The sequence below is a fragment of the Lepisma saccharinum genome, chromosome 1 (genome assembly GCF_977018435.1).
Source record: "Lepisma saccharinum chromosome 1, izLepSacc3.1, whole genome shotgun sequence".
NCBI classification, from domain to species: Eukaryota; Metazoa; Arthropoda; class Insecta; order Zygentoma; family Lepismatidae; genus Lepisma; species Lepisma saccharinum.
This window is the reverse complement of record NC_139229.1, coordinates 144,810,619-144,835,004: the sequence shown is the minus strand read 5'-3', so window position 1 is coordinate 144,835,004 and position 24,386 is coordinate 144,810,619. Positions and strand designations below refer to the sequence as shown.

At 35.6% G+C, this 24,386-nt stretch overlaps 1 protein-coding gene across 1 annotated transcript in view; it reads right to left on the bottom strand.

Moving 5' to 3' along the window:
* The window catches only part of LOC146002075 (endothelin-converting enzyme 2-like), a 76,611-nt gene that overhangs the window by 34,632 nt on the left and 17,593 nt on the right, over positions 1-24,386 (bottom strand). Inside the window, exons 4-8 of the mRNA XM_083139794.1 lie at positions 24,213-24,329; positions 23,813-23,918; positions 18,239-18,437; positions 1,950-2,084; positions 170-253 (exon numbers count right to left, since the gene is read on the bottom strand). Coding sequence (XP_082995920.1) covers positions 170-253; positions 1,950-2,084; positions 18,239-18,437; positions 23,813-23,918; positions 24,213-24,329 — 641 coding nt within the window. The remainder of the gene's footprint in view (positions 1-169; positions 254-1,949; positions 2,085-18,238; positions 18,438-23,812; positions 23,919-24,212; positions 24,330-24,386) is intronic.

Sequence of the window (24,386 nt, the reverse complement as noted above, 5' to 3'; positions counted from 1 at the left end):
TTTTTGTCTCAACACTTTTCCAGCCCAGATCAGATGCAAAATTTTACTGGTTTATGAACCTGTAATTTAATATCTGGTTTTCATAAATAATGTTATTTCCTGGGACATGGCACATTCTGACTAACCTGCCTGTGCATAAACAAGATTTTAACAAAAGTTATGTACTCACCAAACTGTACTTTCCTTGCAATCCTTGTACTGTATATTCTGTATAATTTTTTTGCAACTGGATTCTACTCCTATCAGCTAAGTTCTGAAAAAGATTATTATTAGTTAACATTTAATAAACACATACTTTTACTTTCAATGTCCTTCTCTGCAATATGTTAACATTTTTTAAAAAAAACATTTCTATATGTATGTTTAGCTGTGATAATGCATTCCTTTAATCCTTCTTTGTAAGTATTTCTACATTGACATGTGATGGTGGAATAGAAACCATATAAATTAGAAAAAAACATATCTAAAAGTGGCGTGCATACAATGTAAGCTTCCAAAGCATTGCTTCGGAATGCAATATGCAATAACATAACAATATATTATGTCATTATAATTACACGATTATTCAATAATATCTAGATAAAACCGTTCCATTTCTTCGCTACACATAGAACAAATACCAGCTCCTGCAGGCCTGCGCTGAGGTTGAGCCGAAGCGATCTCCCTCTCGCATCAGTTCAGCAGTGGCAGACAGTTGCGCGTGAACCTCAAGGTCACGGGCCGTGTGCATGTATTTCTGCTGCAAACAAAGCTAGCATCGGACAGGGAGTTAGTTTACTCTATGTGTGTGAAGGTAACCAGGTAGTATCTAGTAATATAGAACAATGTGTACTATAAAAGAGCTTTTGTCCAAGCCGTTTTCTGCCCGTTCTTTCTCAGAAAAAAATGAGATAATTAAAAGTGGACGGCCAACACCAGAACTACCGAACTTGGTTCAAAAGACCAGTAAATCCACTAGACATTTTCAGTGTAATATGCATACCAAATGTGACTGGTTAGCTGGTAGCGCTGAGCTAAATGCTGTGTTTTGCTGGTATTGTCTGTTGTTTGGAAACTAGAAACTAGTTATTTTCTATAAAATTTTGCTTATAGTAAAATTGATATTAGGTCTAATTATTTCAATATCTATTCTTTTAATTTAGTCTATTATCAGTTGTGATTTTTATCTTTGATCTTTATTCTTTTAATTTGAACTATTACCAGCTGTGATTTTTATCAAGGCAAGCCTGCCCTTTGATTTACTATTGTTTACTTAAAAATTATATTTTCAGTGTTTTGGCTATCTAAATGGTCACCGCACACCACTGATATCTAAAAATTTGAAAAATTGTACTTGAAAGTGTTTTTTTCTTCTTTCCAACATTTTAGAACACTTCTTAGTTCCTTCTTCAGCCATTCAGTGGTTAAAAACCATTTCTAACCCTTTTAATGATTTTATTAATTTCCTAACCATTCTAAAGCACTTACAATGTCTCATTTCCTGGCTATTCCTGAAGAAGGATGAATTTGGATTTAATCACTTGTAAGCAGTTTAAAATGGATATGGGGGGGGGGGGGGAAGCATGTCTTCAATTTTGCCCTATATTTGGTGCATCTGATGTTACTTTTTTTTTAGAAATACTGAACCACAGGTGGGGTTTTGACCTTTCTTAGGTATGCTACTGCTTGTAAGTACAAGATTAACTCAATTTGCATTTTCAGGGAACCATGACGAAAAAGTTTAAAATCTGGGAAGTGTAAAATCTTGGGAAAGTTTGTAAGACGTTGCTTTATAGAGAGAAGGAATTTGAAGGTAGGGAAATGTAAAATTGAGGAACATAAAATTGGGTGTTCCACTGTACACTATTTTTATGTTTTTAGACATATTATCTTCTGTTTACATTAACAACAGTGGTTATGTTAATATGTATGAAAGTGTTGAGCTGTTAAAATAAGATGCTTCTACTTACCTCATCAATTGTATTAAGAAGGACTTCAATTGTAGTTTGAATGTTTTCGGCATTTTTCTTGAAGAGATCAATCTCAGAAAGTTTGAGATCATCAAAAACTGCTTCTATTTTTCTCAAATATTCAGTGTGATCTGCCTGTAAGTATAAATTCAAATATATTGTAACTATAAAAATATTGTAACCAACGGCGGATTTAAAGGAAGAACCTCTGTGCCATGGCTCTACCCTCAGAAGAAGTGCATGCATCGCAAAAATATGGTTAAATTAACACATTTCTGGACAAGGAGGTTTGAATCTTGCAGTCGTTCAAGATTACAGCTGCCTTAATCTTCTCGCGGCATACCCTGTTGTTTGCCACCTTCTTCCGAGCCATACAAAGACGTGGCCCAGGTTGCGCATGCACAGAAGCTTGAAAAAGTCTCGGTGGGAAACAGGGTAGCAAGGGGTTAGCTATGCTGGCAATAAGACACCAGCCAAGCCCATTTTCGTTTGGCACGACACGGGAGACTTGGCATTGTGCTAGCCTAGCATAGTTGCAAATTTAGAGAGAAGTCACTAATTCTGGCTGATTTTTATTACCCGTTTGAGAAGTAATTCGTGGGAAAGATAGGTACTAGCTACTTTTGTGCCATTTTGGGAAGAACGAATGTAATATCTTCCCAAATTTATATTACAGTTTGGATAGATGTTCGTCTTAAGGGCCATCCAGACTTTTCGTTATCGATTTCTTTCTTACGAAAAGATATCTCTTCCTCTCACCATCTCCTTCCCATGCATACAGACACAAAGGTATTTGTAATTGGACATCGAAAATATATTCTAGACATTTTTTACATTTTTTGTAAAATAAATATCAAGGGGAACTCATACCACAAGGAGATTTTTTACTTATATATTTTAAAAAATCATCTGTAAAACCTATATATGTATGAATTTCACTTGGAAATAGAATTCAGTGTTTTTTCTCAAACATTCCCGACATTCATCGTTTTTCCACTTCATTATTTTGGCTAACACGGAAGTTTTCACAATATGGCCACGTCTCATCCCCACGAACGCGGCTAAAAGTATGGAAACGTTAACATAAATTAGCAATAACAGCACAAAATGAAGCCAATTATCGAGTGGATATATCATCTGTCCCTGAACAGTAAGTATATATATCCTTTAGCACGACACAAATGAAAAGCCTCATCATAGGGATGCTGCAGCTCAGTTCATTGTTGGTGCAGGACAAATTTCAATCTCATTTTTCTCCCTTATATCAAAAAACACCTCGATAAAACTTTCTCAGTAAGAAGAGGAAGGATGGTAGTTAAAAATATCCAAAAATGAAAAAAAATCGATTACGGGGTGTTTTGAGCTGTTCAAACTTGAAATTTGAACATTTGATCATCTCATGATATGCAACCGTCTTTCCTATTTACAACGAGCTCAAGAACGCTTCTGTATCTTCATTCATTCCCGAGATATACTTAATTGAAAAGAGCATGTTGCTCAAAAACGACATTTTGAACAACCCTCATAAAATTCGTAATAATCATATTTCAGCAAAATCTTTTCAAATTTACCGGTTTTGGAGCAAAGCAAAGCTGTGTACCAAATATCATCAAACTCGGTGACTATTAGGGTCAACTCCTGCCTGATTTGACATGGGTTGATTTGTTGTTTTAAGTCCACTTTATGCACAGTAAGACTAATCGGGACTGAACCTACAGTTTAAAGTGGGATCCAAACCACTTGTGCCTTCAGCGGCCTGATTTGACATGGAATGGCCCAATCAATCTTAGAAACTCTGAAATGTTTTCTGCATGTACATTTTAGAAAACAAAATTTCATTTACATTACCTCTTTCATTATATTTCTATGACATACGCCATGGAGATGTTTTTTGATTTCTTGATCATGTTGGCACTACCCATCATACTAGCTGCTGGCCGCCACTGATTATAACTATAAATATTGTAACTATTACAATATTAGGTTGGATGGCCATATAGTCCCATCCCCATGACAAGGGATTTAAACCTTTCTAAAGCAAAAATACAATCAAATATTAAAAAGTGAAACAATCACATTTTAATACATCTATTCCATGAAGATGCTTCTAAAATTGGCTAGTATGTGTATAACGACAAGGCCACAGCTATGGTATCATGGTGATAGAACCAGGCATTCAGCTGCATGTAGTGATCTAACCAGATGTGCATCACATTTAACTCCATATTCCAGTGAGTCAGTGGTGGATTAACAACTTTTTCTTATTTGGCTACCACTTACTAGATCCATTTAATATTTATTCTTTTAATGCCATCTCAAGGGGTGATTGCATAATTTTAGATACCAAATGGTTGCCAATTGTCACATCCTTTTAAATATTATTCTTAGTTTTAGATGATTGCTTAATTATATGCATGAAGTGGAAGGGAGGTTCTCACTTATTACCATTAACACTTTTCTTGTTAATTTTAGATACGTTGCGAGTTAGATGTCAAGAAAGGAAGACTGATTGCTATTTACTATTGTATTTACTTATTTTTATAATAACAGCCTGTCTTTGGCAGATGATCTTGGGAGATATATCTCGGAAAGGCTGAGAGCATCAAATACAATCAAAGGTGGAGGGCCTCCCCAATGACATAGTGGTCGCATCGTCACCTTGTAATCAAGGAATCTCTGGGTTCGATATCCGGTGGAGGCACATAGTGGTTCGGATCCCACTTTAAACTGTAGGTCAAGTCCCGATTAGCCTTACTGTGCATAAAGTGGAGTAGTGTAAAAGTATATACTCCTGGCGCGAGAAAGTATGAACCCCCCTCATGCAGATTTGGCTACACTTAAAACAAGCTCAACATGCCCATATGAGCTTTTTGCTCAAGTGTGGAACCCTGTCTAATCCAAGATTTTTGTAAAAATGCCCTCGGGAATTTCCTGAGAAAGTATGACCCCCCTCAGATTGATTTGCCTACACTTATAAAAGGCACTTCTGTGAGATTGTTGTCCATAAACCTGTCAAAAATATGCCCCTCTTGATATTTTTTTTGGCCACACCTAAAACTACGCCAAACGTATTAACACACACACACTCATATACACACACACATATTTACTTCCGGTTTAAGTTCAATTGGGCACCAGGCTCAACTTGTATATCTAGTATTAAGATAATGTAATTCTTCTAGAATTGCTCTGTGACTCTCTCATTTCTTACATCATAAACATATGATTTTTCACCTATGAGAATAACACTACATATGGTGTCATCGGGGAGTGTATCGTGGAATTCACAGATAATTTTAATGTTTGTCCTGTCATTAACCACAACTTGTTTCCTTTTTGAAGTGTTAATAACAAACATGGGTCTCTGTGCTTTGAATTCATCTGGTGTGTAATACATGTCAGTATTGCCAGTAGTGACCCTTTTGTATGCTGTAAATGCTTCATATAATTTAAGGAAATCATCCTTGGACATGTCTAAATTATAATTTTCTCTAGGAAATACCTCATTTCTGCCATTGTTAAGATATATGTTCTTGATGTTGCAGTTATCAAATCTACTTGAATTTTTTTCCTGATTATTGTGTCTTCCAGTCTGAAACAGTACCACCACAAAATCCAGCATGTCATATTGTATACTGGAGAATGAATTTGTAGCATCAAACTCATAATAAGTACCAGCGGCAGGCTTCTGTACACATTGATATGTATAAAATTGTAAAGGAATCTGTGGATTTTTTATTATATCTGCTTTGTATTTAAGAGCATAACTGGCCTCATATTCAACAACGGGGATTCTTAGCTCCATAGTCTGAATAATGCATTTGCCTTCATCAGGTAGGGTATTGGGCAGAGCTTCCCCTGTAGAGTTTAATGTGCTGTACCTCATCAAAGCATTATTATCATTGGCAGCTCTTCTAAATGTGATTCTTAAACCACCTTTCCACATAATATCTTTGTAATCTGAGAAGAATCCTGGCAACAGGCGCATAGGGAACAGCACTGTGTGGCTCTTAGATATAATTTTATCACCAGCCTCAAATCCACCTATTTTGTAGTAAGAAGCCTCGGTTTTGGATAATTTTAGTGTGGCCAAAGCTGTGGAGGTAATGCCGGGATAATCCACTCTGTTTATAACAACACCATGCTTTCTGATCTCAATTTCAGAGAACAGATGCGGCACAAAATTGTCTACTAATCTTATATTTGAATTTGCCGGATAATCTGTTCCATCGAGCTTTACAACATCAAATTTGATGTATAGATCTGCTCTGTGGGGGTGTATAAAGCCATCCCCTACATCAAGATCAACCTCAATCTCTGTGTTGGGTTGATTTAAATTTGCAAATGTCCTCCTGTTTGGGGGGAATGATTGTAGCTCATAACTCTCAATATTTTCCATTTTTTTTTGTATGTATTTTTATTTAAATATTAATCTCTATGATTGCAGTTGTTGTGGCTCCAGCAAAATCAACTAATTCTTCTTTTTCATTAGTGACCATCAATTCAATGTTATCTATTCTATTATGGCACACAGGAAAATATAATGTTGGGGATGGAGTGTAGATGATTGGCTCCATAAATTCAGAATTAGGTTTGAATGTTGCAATGATGCCAGTTTGTTTGTGAGTGCCTATGACATTTGATTTGGTGATCATACCCTCAGCCACATTACAGTGAATATTCAGAGTCTCTATGGCTAAGAATTTAGGTATATTAATAGCAGTGTGTTTGATGGCTGGTTCAAGTTTTGTGTTGTTCTCAAAGCCTAACAGTTCTCCTATAGTACCCAGATCCACTGTTTCTGTAGCAGATACAATCTCTACTCTGTGAGTGACAGAATTTTGAGTTAATACTATACCTCTGGGTAACTGAGCATTTAGAGTGGACAGATTATATTGCCCTGGAGTGATGACAATTTTTTGATCCCCTACTGCAATTGTGTTGTTGTGGTGTGTAATATTAGGGATCAAGTACATGCCATAAAATGCTCTGAGAGCTATTGTTTTGGGATACACTATATCATCATGTAATTTGAGTTTCAATATTGAATTTTGGCTGGTGAGATGGAATACCCCCATGATGTTTTAAATACCACAAGGCTTTTTGAAAATTTTCAATTGATGGTTTATTTATTTGAGACATATATCTAAGAACAGATAAACACAAATGTCCACAATTAACATCTTTGAAATTTTGAACACGGGCATTATTGTAATAAAGATTAGTTGATTTTAGATATTTTACTAAATTTTCAGGTGGAATACCTCCAAATGAATCAAACACAAATGCCTCATTTTTTAAATATTTAAGATAACAGATCCAGTGAGTGCCCTGATTTTTGTACTTATCCAAATTAACAATGCCACACTCTTTGTTGAGTGGTTGTTCTGGTAAAGAATCAGACATGTACACACCTCTAAAATGTTTGATGCCCAGTGGCTTGATTAAAGCTTCAATATCTTGGTTTGTAAGCGGCTGTTGTTTTTTTTAAACTTATTCATGGCTCTCTTAACACCTTTGCCTTGTTTCTCCATGGCCAGGTTATGGCGCTTCAATTCATCTAATTCTGCCCTATTTTTCTTGGCATCTATTACTGTTTTTGCTATGGCAGCTGATCCCCCAGCCAAGCTCCCAACAGCCCCAAGTGCTGCTAAGATGGCCGGGATAGTAAATATAAATCCCCCCACATGTGATTTTTTCCTAGATTGTTGTAATTTTTTTAATTGGGGGGTACTAAGCAACAATTTCATACCATGGCCCTTGGCAATACAATAATTTTTTTCTTGCGCTGCTTTTTGGTTAAAAGACTATCAATAGTTTTAAGAGATTTAAGACCTGCATAAGGTATTTGATACATAACACCCTTGGCCTTCATTCTAGGTTTATTATATACATATTCACAGCCCCCACCCCAGTTTTTGTTTGGTGTTCATAGCTATGGTGGTCCCCAATGCTGCTATTTTTTCACTTAAAGAAGCATCTTTGCTTACAAATCTACCAAATGCAGCCTCTTCTAATTTCTTGTCTGCAACATGTCTCTTGTCAAGATCAGTATGTGTGTTGTATGCTATGTCATGGTCTCTGCAAGCAGCATCTAGGGGATTAACACCAGGATCACCTCTGTTTAATCTATGGTCCAATTTTGTACCGGGACCACAATACTGATAGCCTGGAATATGTAGTTCAAATGGCAGCTTGTTTATAATGTCATTAACAAGCCCCCGACCCTCAGAAATATTCCAAAATTTAGGTGGTAGAGTATTAATAATTTTTATAAGATATCCAATCCCCTTAGTGTCATTCACTATAAAATTAGACAATTTTGTGCTTATCATGTCCATAATTCCAACCTTTTCATTGTAAAAATTGTGGTTGCCAGCATTTTCCTCCCCAGCTATCACCAATAACCTATCTACAAGTTTCCTGACATCATCAACCCACACAAATTCTTTAGGCAGGGTGTTGTATTGTTTGATTCCACTGCCTGTCTTAATTTGTGACCATATGGGCTTGATTAAATTATTGTATTTTGCTCCACTGCTAGACTTGACTCTTTTTTGTGTGGGATCATTGTTCTGGTATAGAGCATCTGATTTTATTAATATTTCTTTGTAGTGCTCATAATCTTGATCTGTATAGCTGCCAGGCCTTTTCCTAGTCATCAGTTCCCACAATCCAGGTGTGCCAAGATATTTAACAAAACCACCTTTTTCTCCAAGATGAGATTCTGAATATACAATCAGATCATCTCCCATAAATGTTACTCTGAAATTGCCAATTCTATGTATGATGCTACCATCACGCTCTGTGTCAGCATATAAGCCAAAGACCTCATCTTTGTTGTCTTTAGGTGTGCTTAAATATTTTTGAGCAAGAAGACCCAATTCAATAGGATCCAGAGTAGCTTCAATTCTTCGAGGAGCAATAGGACTAGGTGTATGAATACTGGAAAGTGGGGTGATTGGATAATCTAATATGTTCCTTGCAGCTACAGGTACAAGCTCTGTGATCAAATTTTGATTTTGCTCTGTAACAGTTTTGATATTTTTACCTAATTCACTAATAGCATCAATAATAGGCTGTTCTGTTTGTTTGTGTTGTTCATAAATTCCTCGGTTCTGTGATTTCCATCCCTTAAATCTTTTTACAAGATAATCTCTTAATTTAAGATCATCAATAATTGGCCTTTTCATGGTTATTTATATATGTTTCAATGTCTAGAAAATTGTTGATTTTATTTCTGTATTTGCCACTATTGAGTTTTCTTGTCATATCAATTGTGACAAACCCATAACTGTCCTGGTTCCAGCACCTACTGCAAAACTTGGAAAAATCATTGTAGCTCAAGTCCCCACCTACATATTCATCATGTATGTGTTTGAGGTTGGTATGATCTTGATGAAACACACATATAAAATTGCTGTTGTCTCGGATCAGCTGCTTCGGTATTTTAGAAAAAGTCTGTGCCAGGTAGAAGCAATCAATGTTTTTGTGTCGGCCCTGTGTAAAGAAATTTCTAACCTTGTTTTGATTATCCAGTATAATGTCATCAAACACAACAACAGAATTATCGAGACATTCATGAAGTGGCTTAACATCTGATTCAAAAGTGGCTATATCCAATCCATCATATAGTTTCATCAGCTGCTGATATTTTAATTGTTCCAAGCTCTTAGAGAAGATATACAAGTGCCTGTTTTTCCAGTCTAACCAGTTGGGTGCCAATAAAAAATTATCAACCATTAGTGTAGTTTTACCACAAGCTGATGGCCCAACAATAAGACATCTAATATTTTCAGGCAGCAACTTGCCATTTCTCTTAATCTGCTGTTCAGGTTCTGGCAGCCTTTTTATAACATCCCAGGTGCTCATATTATCACTTTGTCTGCATCGATCCAGCTGTGTTCTGGAAGTCCTAGCCATTTGACAAATAACTTGTTGCCTTTTCTGCGGATGATTTTTTCTATGAGATATGTGTCAGGCTGTTTAGTTTTGCTGAGTTCTTCTTCATAGAATCTGCCTTTGAGAATTTCTCCTCGGTGGTCTTTTATTATATATGTGTTAAGGGCCCCACGTTTAATTGGAACCACTGTAAATAATTCAGTGCTACAGTTTCATGTAAAGCCTCTTTTGAACAAGTGCTTATATTTGCTGATTCTTACTTGATCACCCACCCTGTATTTGGCCTTTCTTGTTGTTGGCTGGTATCTAGGATAATAAACAGTCCTGATCAATTTTTGCTCATCAGATGAAGTTACTTCAGAGGGTTTCATGTTGATTGTGGAATGGACCGAGTTGTTATATTTATGTAGAAGTTCTGGAAGAATATTAATCCATTTATAATTACCTTGAAGTGTAAATTGTTTATACATAAGATTTTTTAGGGTTTTGTTGAATCTCTCTACAATTGAGGCTTTGAGATCACTGTAACTCGAGTAATGTTTTATTGACTGGCTTTTAATAAATTGTTGGAACACAGAATTATAAAATTCTTTGCCATTATCTGTTTGCAAATAGCGCGGTAATCTTCCACTCTGATTGATGATTGTCCTGATGTCTTCTGTAACACATTTTCCAGTCTTGGATTTGAGTGGCACAGCCCAGGCAAATTTTGAAAATGTGTCTATTACAGTGAGTAGATACTTGTAGCCCTTGTTGATTTTGTCTAAGTTTTTCAGCTGTCCACTTGCCATCTCAATCAAGTCACTCTGCCATAAATCATCTATGCCTTTTGTGACTACTGGCAGTCTCTTATAATTATGTCTGGCTTGTCTGTGTAATTCATCAACAATAATTTCTCTAGACATAATATGTAAACAAGAATATTGCAACTATAGGGTGTTCAGCAGCTGATACTACAGGATTTTCTAAATATAATTTGTCTCCTATTTGTATTTTAAATTCCAGAGAGCCATCATCTTCAGCATAGGCTGTTTCTAATGTATTGGGGTCTGTAAAATCCTCTAACTCTACACTGGTGATTTTTGGTTTGTTGTCAGCATTTGTTTTTGATAAGGTGGGGTAGTGGTGTGCCTGTGGTTGAAGCCAATATTTGATCTTGATTGGTCTAAGTGTGCCCCCAACAAAAAACTGGTAATAAAATTGTGCAGGGGACAGCATATATATTTTGCCACCTGGTGTAAATGGTGAATCATATTCTTTATTGGGGATGCTGTACAATTCAAGAATTACTGTATGTTTTGGATTCTCAATTATGCCTGTTATTTCTTTTTCAGCTGTAAGCAATCTGCTTGTTACAGATTCAAGATGCTCATTGATGGTCCTAACAACATCATCATGGCCTGGCTTGATTTTTATGTCCACAACAAGTTTCTTGTATTGTTGCACAATCTCTTGTAGCTGGGTGGCAAAAACAGACAGAGCATTTGCTTGATTGGATTCCATGGTCCCTAGCTGTTGCTTGATATTAGCTACAATTTGTTGCAAATTTTCAATAACTGCCAATTTTGAATTTTGAGCAGTAAGATCATGGACCTGTCTTCTGATATCCTCAAACAGGGCATGCAGTTCATTAATATGTTGATTAGTTGGTAGAGTGGCCACTGTCTGAGTAAGTTGTTTGATCTCTGTCTGGATATTCTTGATATCTTCTGATTTCAATATGCGATTCACTGCTCTCTTAATATTTTTAAGTTCCTGTGATGTAGGCAGATTTGTTACAGTATTTTGCAAAAATTCAAGTGCCAATTTTACATTGTTTAATTCAGAAGCATCAGCCACATTTTGCATAGCATTTTGGAGCAGGGCTATATCTGCCTGAGAGGGTGTTGATTGTTGTAAAATTTCAAGCTTTGTTTGGATATCATCGATCAAGTGATGAAAATGAGATAGCTCAGATTCAGTGTTGAGGTTTTCAAGTTTTGTGATCTGTTGCTGGACACTAACAAGGGTATCTACAATACCGGGCAGGCGGGATTCTAGAGATTCTTGTACATTTGTCAAATCACTTTGCACTGCTGCTATTGTACCCTCAAGATGGGTTATGGTACTTTGAATTTTTCCAAAATCTTCATATGTTTCAAGTTGCAGCTTGATGTTGGCAACACTCCGAGTTATTGCACTCAAAGCATCAGAAGATGGCAAGTTGTTCATAAAATTTTCAAGTGTCTCAATTTTTTCTTTAACCTCGGCTATGGCATTGTTCAGAGGGTCCAGATTAGGTATCTGTAATGATTGAATCTGTTCCTTTAGAGTGGAAATCACTAGATCAAAATCTTCTTGTGATTTTATGCTTTTGACAATTGTTTGGAGCTGTGTCTGGACATTATTTATCTGCTCTTCCAATTGCTGTTTCAATTGCTCAGAGTTGGTGGCCTGGCTCTTAAATTTGGCTTGAAGAGCTGCTACAGCTTCAGAATCTCATCACTGTGATCTTCATGTCTTGTATGGCCAAATATATCATTAGGCATTTTTGTTTTAGTGGTTATTTATTATTGAATATCTAATTCTTAATTCTATAAAAAAGGGTATAAGCTTGTCATATGATCCAGGGACCTCAATATATAAGCAGTCACCAGCTGAAACAGTATATACAGTGCCAGAAATCATGTTTGAGTGCTTAATTCTATAAATATTTCTCCCTACTGAAATCTTGACATCACCCTCAGGGGTTGTAATAAATTGTAATTGACCACCTACAGGTAATTGGTAATGATTTAAATTATTGTTAAATATGTACAATGTTTTACCTGTTTCATCATCAACATCTGTAAGTATGCTGTTCAGATGAATAATTAACAAAGCACTCAGTTTAGATATCATATCAGAAGAGGGTTGTGGTGTTGGCAGCTCCATAATAGCCTGTTTTTTGAACCCAAATAAGTTCATAGGCATGTTTATTTATTTCAAATCATGCTCTGTAATTGGGCATTGTTTGCCACTTTTCAAATCACAATGACCCCATGGCAAAGTATGTATGCCACATGACAAAATGCATCTCTTATCATCATGTGGGTCCAGAGCCACTTTTCTTACAATATTGCTAGTCAACAAGTGATCCACACTCTGAATTCTATTTTCTGATGTTCTGATTGTGCTACATGATTTGAGACAATTTTTGTAATCCTCAAATTCAAGCTCTTTGTCCACAGTCACTCTGCCAATGCCCTTGGCTTTTTTGGCAACAGCGCCACTACATGTTTCAAAACTGTACATCTTGGCTCTTAACCCAGCAAATGCCACAATAACATCACCAAGTGTCTCATCTTTTAACTTGCCAGGCACCTTTTTGTTGTGGGGTTGAATCTTTGTATGTTCACTGGTATCAAAATATTTAAACAATTCAGGCTGTGCTATATCTTTATAAACATCTTCTGTTTGAATATCAAGAACAAAACTATCTGTGTCCATGTACATCAATTTTACACTATCACCATAAAAAGGTTTCAACACATCATAATACAATTTTAACATGTGTAATTTGGCCAATTCCAATATCACAGCCCCTACATAAATAGGCTTATCAAATTTGATCTTTGTTTTTTTCATGTTGAAAAGTGCCATATTTTCATCATAAATTCTTCTGTAATTGAAGTTGGGCTTTGCTATCAATTTTTTGCTCCGGCTGGGGTCAGTAATTATTTTAACATCAATATGTTTTCTGACATTTTCAATTGTTTTGCCATACACTGAATTGACCATCAATTTAAACAAGGTCTTATCAAATTGGCTCATTGCAGATGTTCGAAGCTCTGTGTTTGTATCAATATATGGCTTCAACCATCTTGAGTGCCTGAACCTCAAAACTTTTCCAACTTTGCTCACTTGAACACCATGATTCATCAGGAACTGGAGGTTTTTGTAATATATGACATAACCCTGTTTTGGCTCTAGAGTCATCATCAATTTCTTCTGTTTAGAGCCAGGTGAGCACTCAACCTCAGGAATTGGGGGCAGATCAGAAAAGTTATTGTGTAAATTATCTGGAATTGTCAGATCAACCTCTAAGAAGAGGCCATAGTTACTGTCATCATAATCTTTAAGATCTTCAATATTGAAATCTTCAACCCACTCAAGCCCTGCATATGGCAATTTATCCATCATAGCATAACCATAGAGGCTGTTTGCATCTACATACAGTATATAATTTGATGGCAGTGCTGGATCATAATCAGGAATATATTTGTTATTTGCTCTGGCATATCTCTGAGAACATTGCACCATGCCTCCTCTTATACATTGCTCCATAAACAGATACATATCTTGATCTTGGATCAGATCCAATTGCATTTTAGTGTTCAAAAACATTGAAGACCATGCTAGGCCCGGAGCACTGTAAAAATACATTGGATCCAGCTTATAATTTTGCATGGAAGATTTTCTGAATGCCTGCAGTATATCAGCTAAGAGGGTCACATCAAGTTTTAAATATGCCTTGTGATAATCACCAAATGTCTGGCATTTTAAATTGTTCCACATCAATTGGGCATGGTGATAATCTTCATCAGTGATTCCAGATCCTCTGATTTTGCTGTAAAACTCTTGTTGTGGTGGCAGAGAACACTCATCAAATTTAGAAAAATCTGTAACATAATCATATGGATATACACCCTTCCGCCTAATTAATTTCAGGTCCTGATTTGGAAACAAAGCACATGTGATTTTGAATTGATCATCAGATAATTGAGTGGCCAGTGTAGCCAGGCTAGCCGATAAAATTCTGTATGAATCAAGAAATCTTAAGTGAATAGGAACACCATTAACTTTAATTATTTTGCTAATGGCAATATATTTCTCATCATTTTCTGCTAAAATATTTAAATTCTGCTTGTCAAACCCCTCGTACCTGATCAAATGATGAAAATCATAATTAGATGCACCATGGCAAAATATAGGGACAAATTTTGGTCTGTGGATCTTAATATTACAGCTATTACACAGGGCCATTAAGAATTTACCATCTGTATGAGAATGGTGTTTCACCTTGATATTTGTATCTGAAAATTCAGAATCACATACCGGGCATTTTTCTGCATTGTTGAAATCTTCAATCTGTTTCTCTGTTAAAGGCAACATGGGTTTTGATTTTAATAAGACATTAGATGCTATGTCATGGCACTCATTTTCTATTCTTTGTGCAAATTTTTTGATGGCATCTGCTCCCATGTATAAATATTCTTTACTAACAACCCCATCCTGTACAACCACATAATAAAAACTGGAAGGTTCATGTAGCTGGTATGGTGTAATTGAAGATTCATCAGGATCTGGGCTACAGAATGCAAGAGGTTTGAGATTTGATTCAAAATCACAGACTATATATGCTGGGTGTTCCAACAAGGCTTCAAACTTTTTGAATTTGGCATTTTCACTTGGCATTGGCATCACCATATGAACAGGTTTATGGTTGCCACAGTATTTCAGATGCTCAATTAACTTGTTTTTAGCAATTTCTGCATTCACTTCCCGAACCCCATTTATTATTTTTTTACCATCAAATACAGACAAACATCTTCTGCACAACTTAAATATTTTATGAGTTTTGTCTAGTTGTGTTCTGACTAAAGCTTCAAGATTATGTATCAGAGTGTAATGATATGTGCCATCCCCTTCAATTAAGAGCAAATCAATCGGAACAGCAGATTCATCATCAAGTGTACTGATTCTGAGAGGATCTATCAAGCAATTGCCACAGCCAGTAGAACAAGTAAATACATTAATAGATAATTGTTTACCATTAACATCCCGGGCCTTTTTTTCAAATTTATCAATATTCTGAACAGACATTGGATATTCTAAACCCTCCATTGCTTCATCAAAATCATTTTCATGTTGTTTATAATAACTTATTCTCTCAGGATCCCTTAAAACTGGATACAAAGCAGCTAAAATACACCACAAAAAGCATTTCTCATCATTATTTTCTATGTTAACCACGGCTCTTTTGTTTTTAATATTGGCAGGTAAAGGCACATAAGTGGAACCTTGTAATGGGCTGAATTCAGAAATATTAATATATAACTTGTGTGGAGATCCGCATAGGCTCCATCCAGACTCTTTTGCTGCAAATTCAGAGTGTTTAATATTCAATTGATCTATTAAACTGCTTATTATTTTGTCTGAATTTGCATTTGAATATACCGGTACAGTTTCTGTTATGTGGGGCTGTGTAAATTTTGTGCCATTTGGCTTCTTATATTGTGTAAACAATTTGAGGGACAGCTTATAAGAGCCATTTTGTGCATTTAGAATTGCCTGCACATCTGGTTTTATACTGTTCAAAAAATTCTTAATGTCACATCTTGGCTCTGATACAAAACGGTGATCCCTTAATTGGCCGTTAAAACTGCTATGGATGGGTTCATAGCGTGGCTGCTTTGCTGGTCCAGCATTAAGAGGTGTTTCATGCTTTCTTTTCAGAGCAGATGTAGATGGTTGTGGGGGCAATGTTGATGACTGTGCAGAACAAGTACCTTTATGTTTATATGTGAAATATTCCATGCTATATTTTCTATGGCATTTAGGGCAAATTTTTGTGGGAGTTCTGCATTTGTCTGGATTACAATTCCTTTGATGCTTAGCCCAATTGGGGCTAGATATATTCTTTTTGCATTGATTACAATATTTTTGATTTGGCATTTTTGTTGTTGTTTATTATATACAATTTCTTGGGATTCAAATCAAAATTCTATGCTTAATAAAAAATATCAGTTGGGTTCAGCAGTGTGTTTTGAATATTTTGTGTGTGTGTGTATGTGTGTATGTGTGTTAATATTTTTGGCTTTGGTATTTATATAAAATTTCCTGGGGTTCAAATCAAAACTCTATACTTAATAAACCTATGACAGGTTGTCAAAAATTCTGTATATTAAATCAAATAGATTTGTAATTCAATTTATACAAATCTGCAATGTTTTTGTGTTTAAAAAATATGAGCAGCACTGCAACAACACACCCTCACTCTTTAACAACTCTCACAATACTGGCTGATATGCAATGCAAAATCTCTCTATATACCCTAAGCACGGACCGCATTGAAAACATCTGAAGCAATAAGCCAATCAGAATATAACACATCATCACATTATGTCATAACCAACCAATCAGAAAATAACACATGTCTAATGCATAATATTGGGTAATAATTTGTTGCAAAACATGATGCAATATAAATAAACCAGAAATAGGCCACAAGTGGACCGGAAGTAAATATGTGTGGGTGGGTGTGGGTGTGTGTGGGTGTGTATGTGGGTGGGTGTAGGTGTGTGTGGGTGTGTATGTGGGTGGGTGTGGGTGGGTGTAGGTGTGTATATGGGTGGGTGTGGGTGGGTGTGGTCAAGGTCAAGGTCAAAATAACCGAAAAAAAAATCGAAAAATAATCGGAAAAAATAATCGAAAAAAATCGAAAAAATAATCGAAAAAATAGTCAAGGTCAAGATCATCTCAAGGTCAAGGTCAAGATCAGTGTGTGTGTGTGTGGGTGTGTGTGTGTGTTAATACGTTTGGCATAGTTTTAGGTGTGGGCAAAAAAAAATATCAAGAGGGGCATATTTTTGACAGGTTTATGGACAACAATCTCACAGAAGTGCCTTTTGTAAGTGTAGACAAATCAATCTGAGGGGGGTCATACTTTCTCAGGAAATTCCCGAGGGCATTTTTACAAAAATCTTGGATTAGACAGGGTTCCACACTTGAGCAAAAAGCTCATATGGGCATGTTGAGCTTGTTTTAAGTGTAGCCAAATCTGCATGAGGGGGGTTCATACTTTCTCGCGCCAGGAGTATATACTTTTACACTACTAAGTGGACTTAAAACACCAACTCAATCAATTAATCTTTAAGGCGGGTATGCTGGAGTGGGTGGCAATATGCAATGTGAATGTTCTAGGAACAATACAGCTGCTCAAGAGAAATGTTGCCAAGCATTGCTTGTTGCTGTATTTGCATGCTAAAAGGAAATACAATGAGTCAAGGTACTTCAACCGCTCATGCTTATGGGTCCACTCTTCAGCAACACATACATTTACGTGGAGAAAACTGTGCACTTACAGTAGGTTTGACAGCGTACAATGTCTCTGATTATCATTTGTTTGGTGCTACAAGTGGTGTTCAGAAATTTGGGACATGAAAGTAAACTATATGAGCCAAACACAATCAAACTGATTGCTGGTTCATTGCTTTCCATCAGTCAGTGGTGTAACCCTTCGCTTCAGTGTCTTTGACATCACATCATTATGTCAGAATAAAGCCAACTGCAGAAGATCTTGTTCTTCATAGACTAGATGTATTTATGTTATGCAAATACAAGATTCAACAAAGTACTTAACATACCTTGCAGCTTTGGTATTCACTGTATCTTTCATTCAGATCTATGTTTGTGTGTGTTTCCTTGTCCCATTTTGGAAAACACTTGCTGTGTGCTTCCTCATCAGGATGAAAACTGAAGCCAAAGCCAGGTGGCACTAGTGTCAGGGACAATTTTGAAACATCTTTTTGATCAACGTCAAGCAATACATCAAACAGCTGTGACCTGTAGGACAAAAAGCACAGATTTAGTATGTACATTGAAGTAAATCATGTTCTAAATTGTGCAATGTAATTCAACAGTGATGTTAAAAATACTGAAAAACTAAATATGCTGACCAAGGCAGTAATTTATTTTATTAAAAACATAAACTAAACGTAGCGTTTCAACCTTCTAGCAAGGTCTTCTTCAGACTCTGTATCAAGTACAAAAGTTACTGAAGAAGACCTTGCTGGAAGGTTGAAACGCTACGTTTAGCTTATGTTTTTAATAAAATAAATTACTGCCTTGGTCAGCATATTTAGTTTTTCATAATCATGGAAACAAGGCTTAATGGTGTTTTAAAAATACTGTAATAATCCATGGTGTAACAGCCCATGAGGACCAGTGCCTACCCACAGACTGCCAGCCTCACTCCCATCAGAGGTGGAAGATCATCCAACCGGTTATGGCTTACAGGGTGATGTATGGTCAGCACAACGAACCACCAGCCATTGTTGTAGATTTTCATGATCGGGTTATGCTACTCATTCGTAGCTCCTCAGTTTCTTTATGATGATGAGTGGCCACCAGTCTCATACTCAGGCCAAAATCTCAGGAGAAAAGTCCTTACACTTTCCCCAGGAGACTTGAACCTGCACACGTCCTGTAGCCAGGCAAAGCTTTCACCTTAGATCGCACGGCCATGGTGCGGGACCAACAATGATATTAAAAGGATTAAATTTCAAAGTAATATAATAAGATATACAAATCTCCTAAAATATATTCCTGATGGTGTAGTGGTAACGTTGTTGCCTTGCAATCAAGATGTCCCAGGTTCAATACCCAGTGGAGTTACATTGCACAGTGATTCGGATCCCACTTAAAACTGTAGGTCTAGTCCTGATTAACCTATCTGTGCATAAATTGGACTTGAAACAACAATTCAATCCTCAAACAGTGGAAGTGTTTGGCAGACAGTTGTCCCCCTTCCCCCATTTTTTTTGCCACTTTTGGCCCTGCACTATGGCCTCTTAATGCTAAGCTTTGTCTACAATAGAAAGTAAACTGTCCTTGCCCCCCCCCTCCTTTTTGGCACCCAATCTGTCCTCAAATATATATAATGGCAACAATTATCAGGTTTTTTTTTTTTCTTATTTTATGCCACTTTTGTGTTTGTGCTATTTTTAGTTAATCACAATGATGAGGATGTGTGATGATTAGACAAAAAATTGGTTAAGGAACAGTCATAAAGAAACACTCATGCCTGAACCCAAGATTTGAACCTGGAATTTTCAGTGGTGAAATCATGAGTACACTGCTACATGCACATAGTAACCAAGGTGGTACCAATCAACATCATAATAAACCTTGAAGGTAAAGCTAGGCATGGGGAAACACACAAGAAAGAGGAGAATAAGGAAATATGCAGTGATCAGAACGCTACATTTTAAAAGTAGCTTCATTTCAGCTACAACTACTCATCCAAAATGTAGCTTTGCTACAAATACATTTACCAAAGAGTAGTTTCCTATGCTACTCCTGTTCGCTACTCACTACTTCGTGCTACTTCTGCATAAAAAACTTAAAACAACCATATGGATATTCAAAAGAACCCCCTAGTATGATAGTTGTACTTAGTGGAAAATAGATTCTATTATTTATTATCATGATTCCCATCATTTGATAATTTTGATAGCAGTGTAACTTCAGATACTTATTTTTACTGTAGTGTTTGAGAATAACATACCTATGTAAGTGCCATTTACATAGGTACATTATTCTCAAATGAATGAATATGAGTATTGCAATTAGTGTATTACCCAAATTGGTGATTACAACCATACACAAATAAAATTTGTAGGATTATTTATGTTTGTATATCAACTTTATTTTGCTTGAGAATAAATATTTCAATTTTAATAGACTGATATTAAATCAGTATTTTGAATGAAAAATATATCTCATTGTCTATTTCAAGAATGATAATTAACATGACAGATAAGGTTGGCACTATTGCTTTGTCATTGTAGTGGAAAAGGGGTCGCTCGTTTTTGCACTGCAAGTTGTGTTTTATACAGTAATTGAAGACTAAAATTGGTAAACGCTGTAAGGGCCACAATAATTCAAGCACCATTTTCCACATTAAACTGTGAAATGTGCCATGCTTTATAATGTGGTAAACGTGAAATGTGGCTGGTAGCCCTCTAAGTACTTCAAAGGTCATGTAAAGAGGTCACTAGTGTGAACATTCTTATGGGCTGATGTGCTGAACAATGCGATTTCCCAACACTTTTGCTTTTGGCACTTACAACATTTACCACTTTTAGTCCTCAATTAATGACATTTTGCTGTCTCTTACACTAATGGATAACCATAGGATTTGTTCCGGGTGTGATGCAAATGAGGCATTTTTTTTCAGGGATACCTCAAATGAGGCATGTAGCAATGCAGCTAAAAAATGTAGCTTTTAGCCAAAATGCATATATTCATATATGTCAGTTAGTTCTCTATTAGAATTATTCAGGTACTAATTAAATAAATTACGCTGATATCCATATTCTGTGATATCAAGATATTTATAATCTAGATTATCCATATTTCCATTAATTGACTGTGTATTTATGAACCTCCTGCAAATGTAAGTGTTATTGTAGATTTTTTTTATGCTGTTACCTCATTCAAAATTTACCTCAAAATGCTGAGAAGAACTGTAGCTGTAATTTTCGCTACAACTACATGAATTTTGTAGCTTTGCTACAGCTACGGCTACAATTTTCAAAATGCAGCACTGCTACAGCTACAGCTACAAATTTTGTAGCTAGCTATAGTAACGATGCTATAAGTAGCACTCTACTTCCAACCACTGGAAATATGATATGAGCATGATATGATGGAGGAGTAACATTTTCCAATAGTAAGGAATCCAATTTCAGGGTTGAACACTGAAGAAGAAGAAAGTTTTAATTAGCGGGTGGGAAAGTAAGACGTTGAAGCACTTGCAAAATGGCCAATACATCATCTGTGATTTTGGAGTCGTCTTTAGGTGGATATTATATTTGAATACCAGATATTTATTTTCCTCTGCCATCTCTAGTACATTTTACTTACAATATAAAGTTTACTGTAGATGTTCATTCTGTTATTTACTTCAGGCAAGCAAGAAGAATTTATTGATCTGCCAAATGAAGAACTCAGGTGTAAAACATGGTAAGTGACATTTTGGTCATTTTGGAGTTACAATGTGCATCATGTAGTCCATCGTAAATGGAGTCGAATCGTACTCGAAGAGGTTTGTTTCGTCAACAGATGACAGAGCTAGACGTGTTGAAAGTTGTGGTATCTACCAGTTGTTTCATGTAAAGTATGGTAAGTAGCAAAGATGGCAGCGAAACAGCTGTTACTGAATTGCAATGTGTCTCAGAAAATTCGCGAGTATTGAGGCAACAGCAAAGATGAGAACGAGTTAGAAAGTGTATGTGGTTCCCATAATGACCCAGAATATGTACCACCGACTACGAATGAGGAGAACGAAGAGGTTGCCAATCAGAAATGTGACTAAAACTGTGCATGGGCACGTACATTCTATTTCATGTAAAATGTGGAATCTACTGTAGATACCATTGTTTACATGCAGCAGTGCTCAAAATGGCAGTTTCGAATTAAACTTTTCTCTCGTACCTGGATTTGAACTGCGATCTAGTAGAGAAACAGATACTTTTCTTCTACTAGATATAAATAACTGTAGTCACATAGAAATTCGTTTGATTTTTAATTGGGTATGCGCATTTAAGGCTGCTTTAAGATACCATGCCTTACAAGCTATGTCAAAAATGTATTACACTTAAGGAATATGTAATTTGATCTGAATCATATCAATTATTTAGAACAGTTTTTATATAAAATATTTCCTTCATAATTCTGTAATGCGCATTTTAAAAGTTTTAATATTTTTATGGTGGACCTAATAACTTATTTGTAATTTAATTAACTTTCGTATTTATGATATGTGTGACTTTGATGAAAGCAAATTATTTTATTGTTGATATTGCAAATATGTCTTCTTCTTGGATCGAAATTATAACTATTTTAATCCATAAGAGCTAAATATTAGTGAAAGCTATTAAAAACTTAAGCCCTGTGTACATTTGAAATCATTCTTTACAATCATGTCAAGTTGAATAAAAATACAACAGAAAGTTACAAGGTCATATTTGGGTCTTCATTTATTTGCTTTATTTTACTTCGCATCTTGTGTCACTTTTGGCTTATTTCCGAAGACGGAGATGAGTGATGATATGATGAAATTGATGAATAAGCACTCAAAAACATCCATGCCCAGGCTTAATTCATGCCCGGGACCCCTGGCATTGTAGCGCAATTTCCTAACCACTCCACCACGGGGGCCGGTATTGTTATCTTGAAGATAGAGATTTAAACTAGGGATTGCATTTTCGAAAAAAATGTCGAAAATGGAATTTATCGATTTTTCGGTTTTTCGAAGGAAAAAATCGTTTTTCAAAAAAATATCTTTTTTCGTTTGTGAATTGCATTCTGTTGGGCATGCTGAGGTAATAAATAGACCCTCTCTCTGTGTGTGTGTGTGTGTGTAGTAATTATGTGAAGCTGAAAAACCGCTCATATATGAACATTTTTTTACGAATATTGATCTCCATATAGATATAAGGAAGTTATTTTTAATCACAAGCATTCAGAACTTACGTGTATTTTTTTTAAATACTAACATAATAAAACGATAAAATTTACTTTTCTAATGGTGCTCATTTCAGTCATAGAAATAGGAAAGCAAAAACTTGTTACAAGTAGCTCAGGTTATTGTTTACTGAATAAAATTATTATTATTAGATATTATTAAAAGCTTTCATTTTTGTGTTACAAATTGTTATGGTTGCTATAAAAAGTCTAATGTCAAAATATTATTATTGAACTGACATCATAAGTTAGCTTGAATGCTTGAATAAAACGGTATCTGATCACTCATTTTGATAATAACGTTGCATGTAAAGCATGGTAACTACAACAATTCCTTTTTTTGAACAACTCTCAAACAAAGTGCATGTAGCACCACCGAAAAAAATAATTCGGATGAAATATCATGTTTGTATGATAGTAAACATATTTTTTTTTGGAACATCAACTTTCAATATCTCAAAAACTGCATTTTGTCACTTACCATACCATGTTTTACACCTGAGCCCTTCAAATATTTTACTATACTTGCAAAATACAGGTAGACAAATTTATTTTTAAAAATGTGTAAAATGGACAACAATAACAATTTTTTTTCTGAATTCGTCCAAGTTTCAGAAACTAGACTTTCAAATTCTTTTCCTGCTACATTATGTGTTCACAAATTTAGATAAGTGAAAGAAATAACATACCTGTTGTACTTGATCATTGCAACAATTAATCCTGACAAATGTGTGATATCTTCTATTGGTGAACTTATATTATTAATATTCCCCACATTGTTGATAAGTGCCTTGACTAGAAAAGAAAAAGTAAGAAATAGAAATCAATGTCAAGATTTTTTATTTACTTCCTGATTTTCAAATAATATGCTCTTTTAAATAAAAATGTTGCTACAATTATTGATAGAAAACTTTTCTTTTGTGAAAATATTTTTAGTAGAATCTTGTGTTTGATTAGTAGCATTTAACTTGACATCATTCAGAATGAGATTCAATTGAATGAAAATGTAACATGCAATATATGGTTATTAATTTGGTGAATACTTGTCAACAGAAAAAGTTAAAAATATCCATATTTAAACACACTTACTTCTCTGTTTTCGATCTTCTAATTTTAGAGCTGAGTCATAAAGTAGGCAGCTGCTGTGAAATGCTGCAAATTCTCTGTATGCCCTTGGACTGGATTCATTAATTTTATTAAGTTCACCTTAGAAATAAAAAAAATATTGAAATAAGAAGAAATGTTCAACAGCATGTTCCCTTT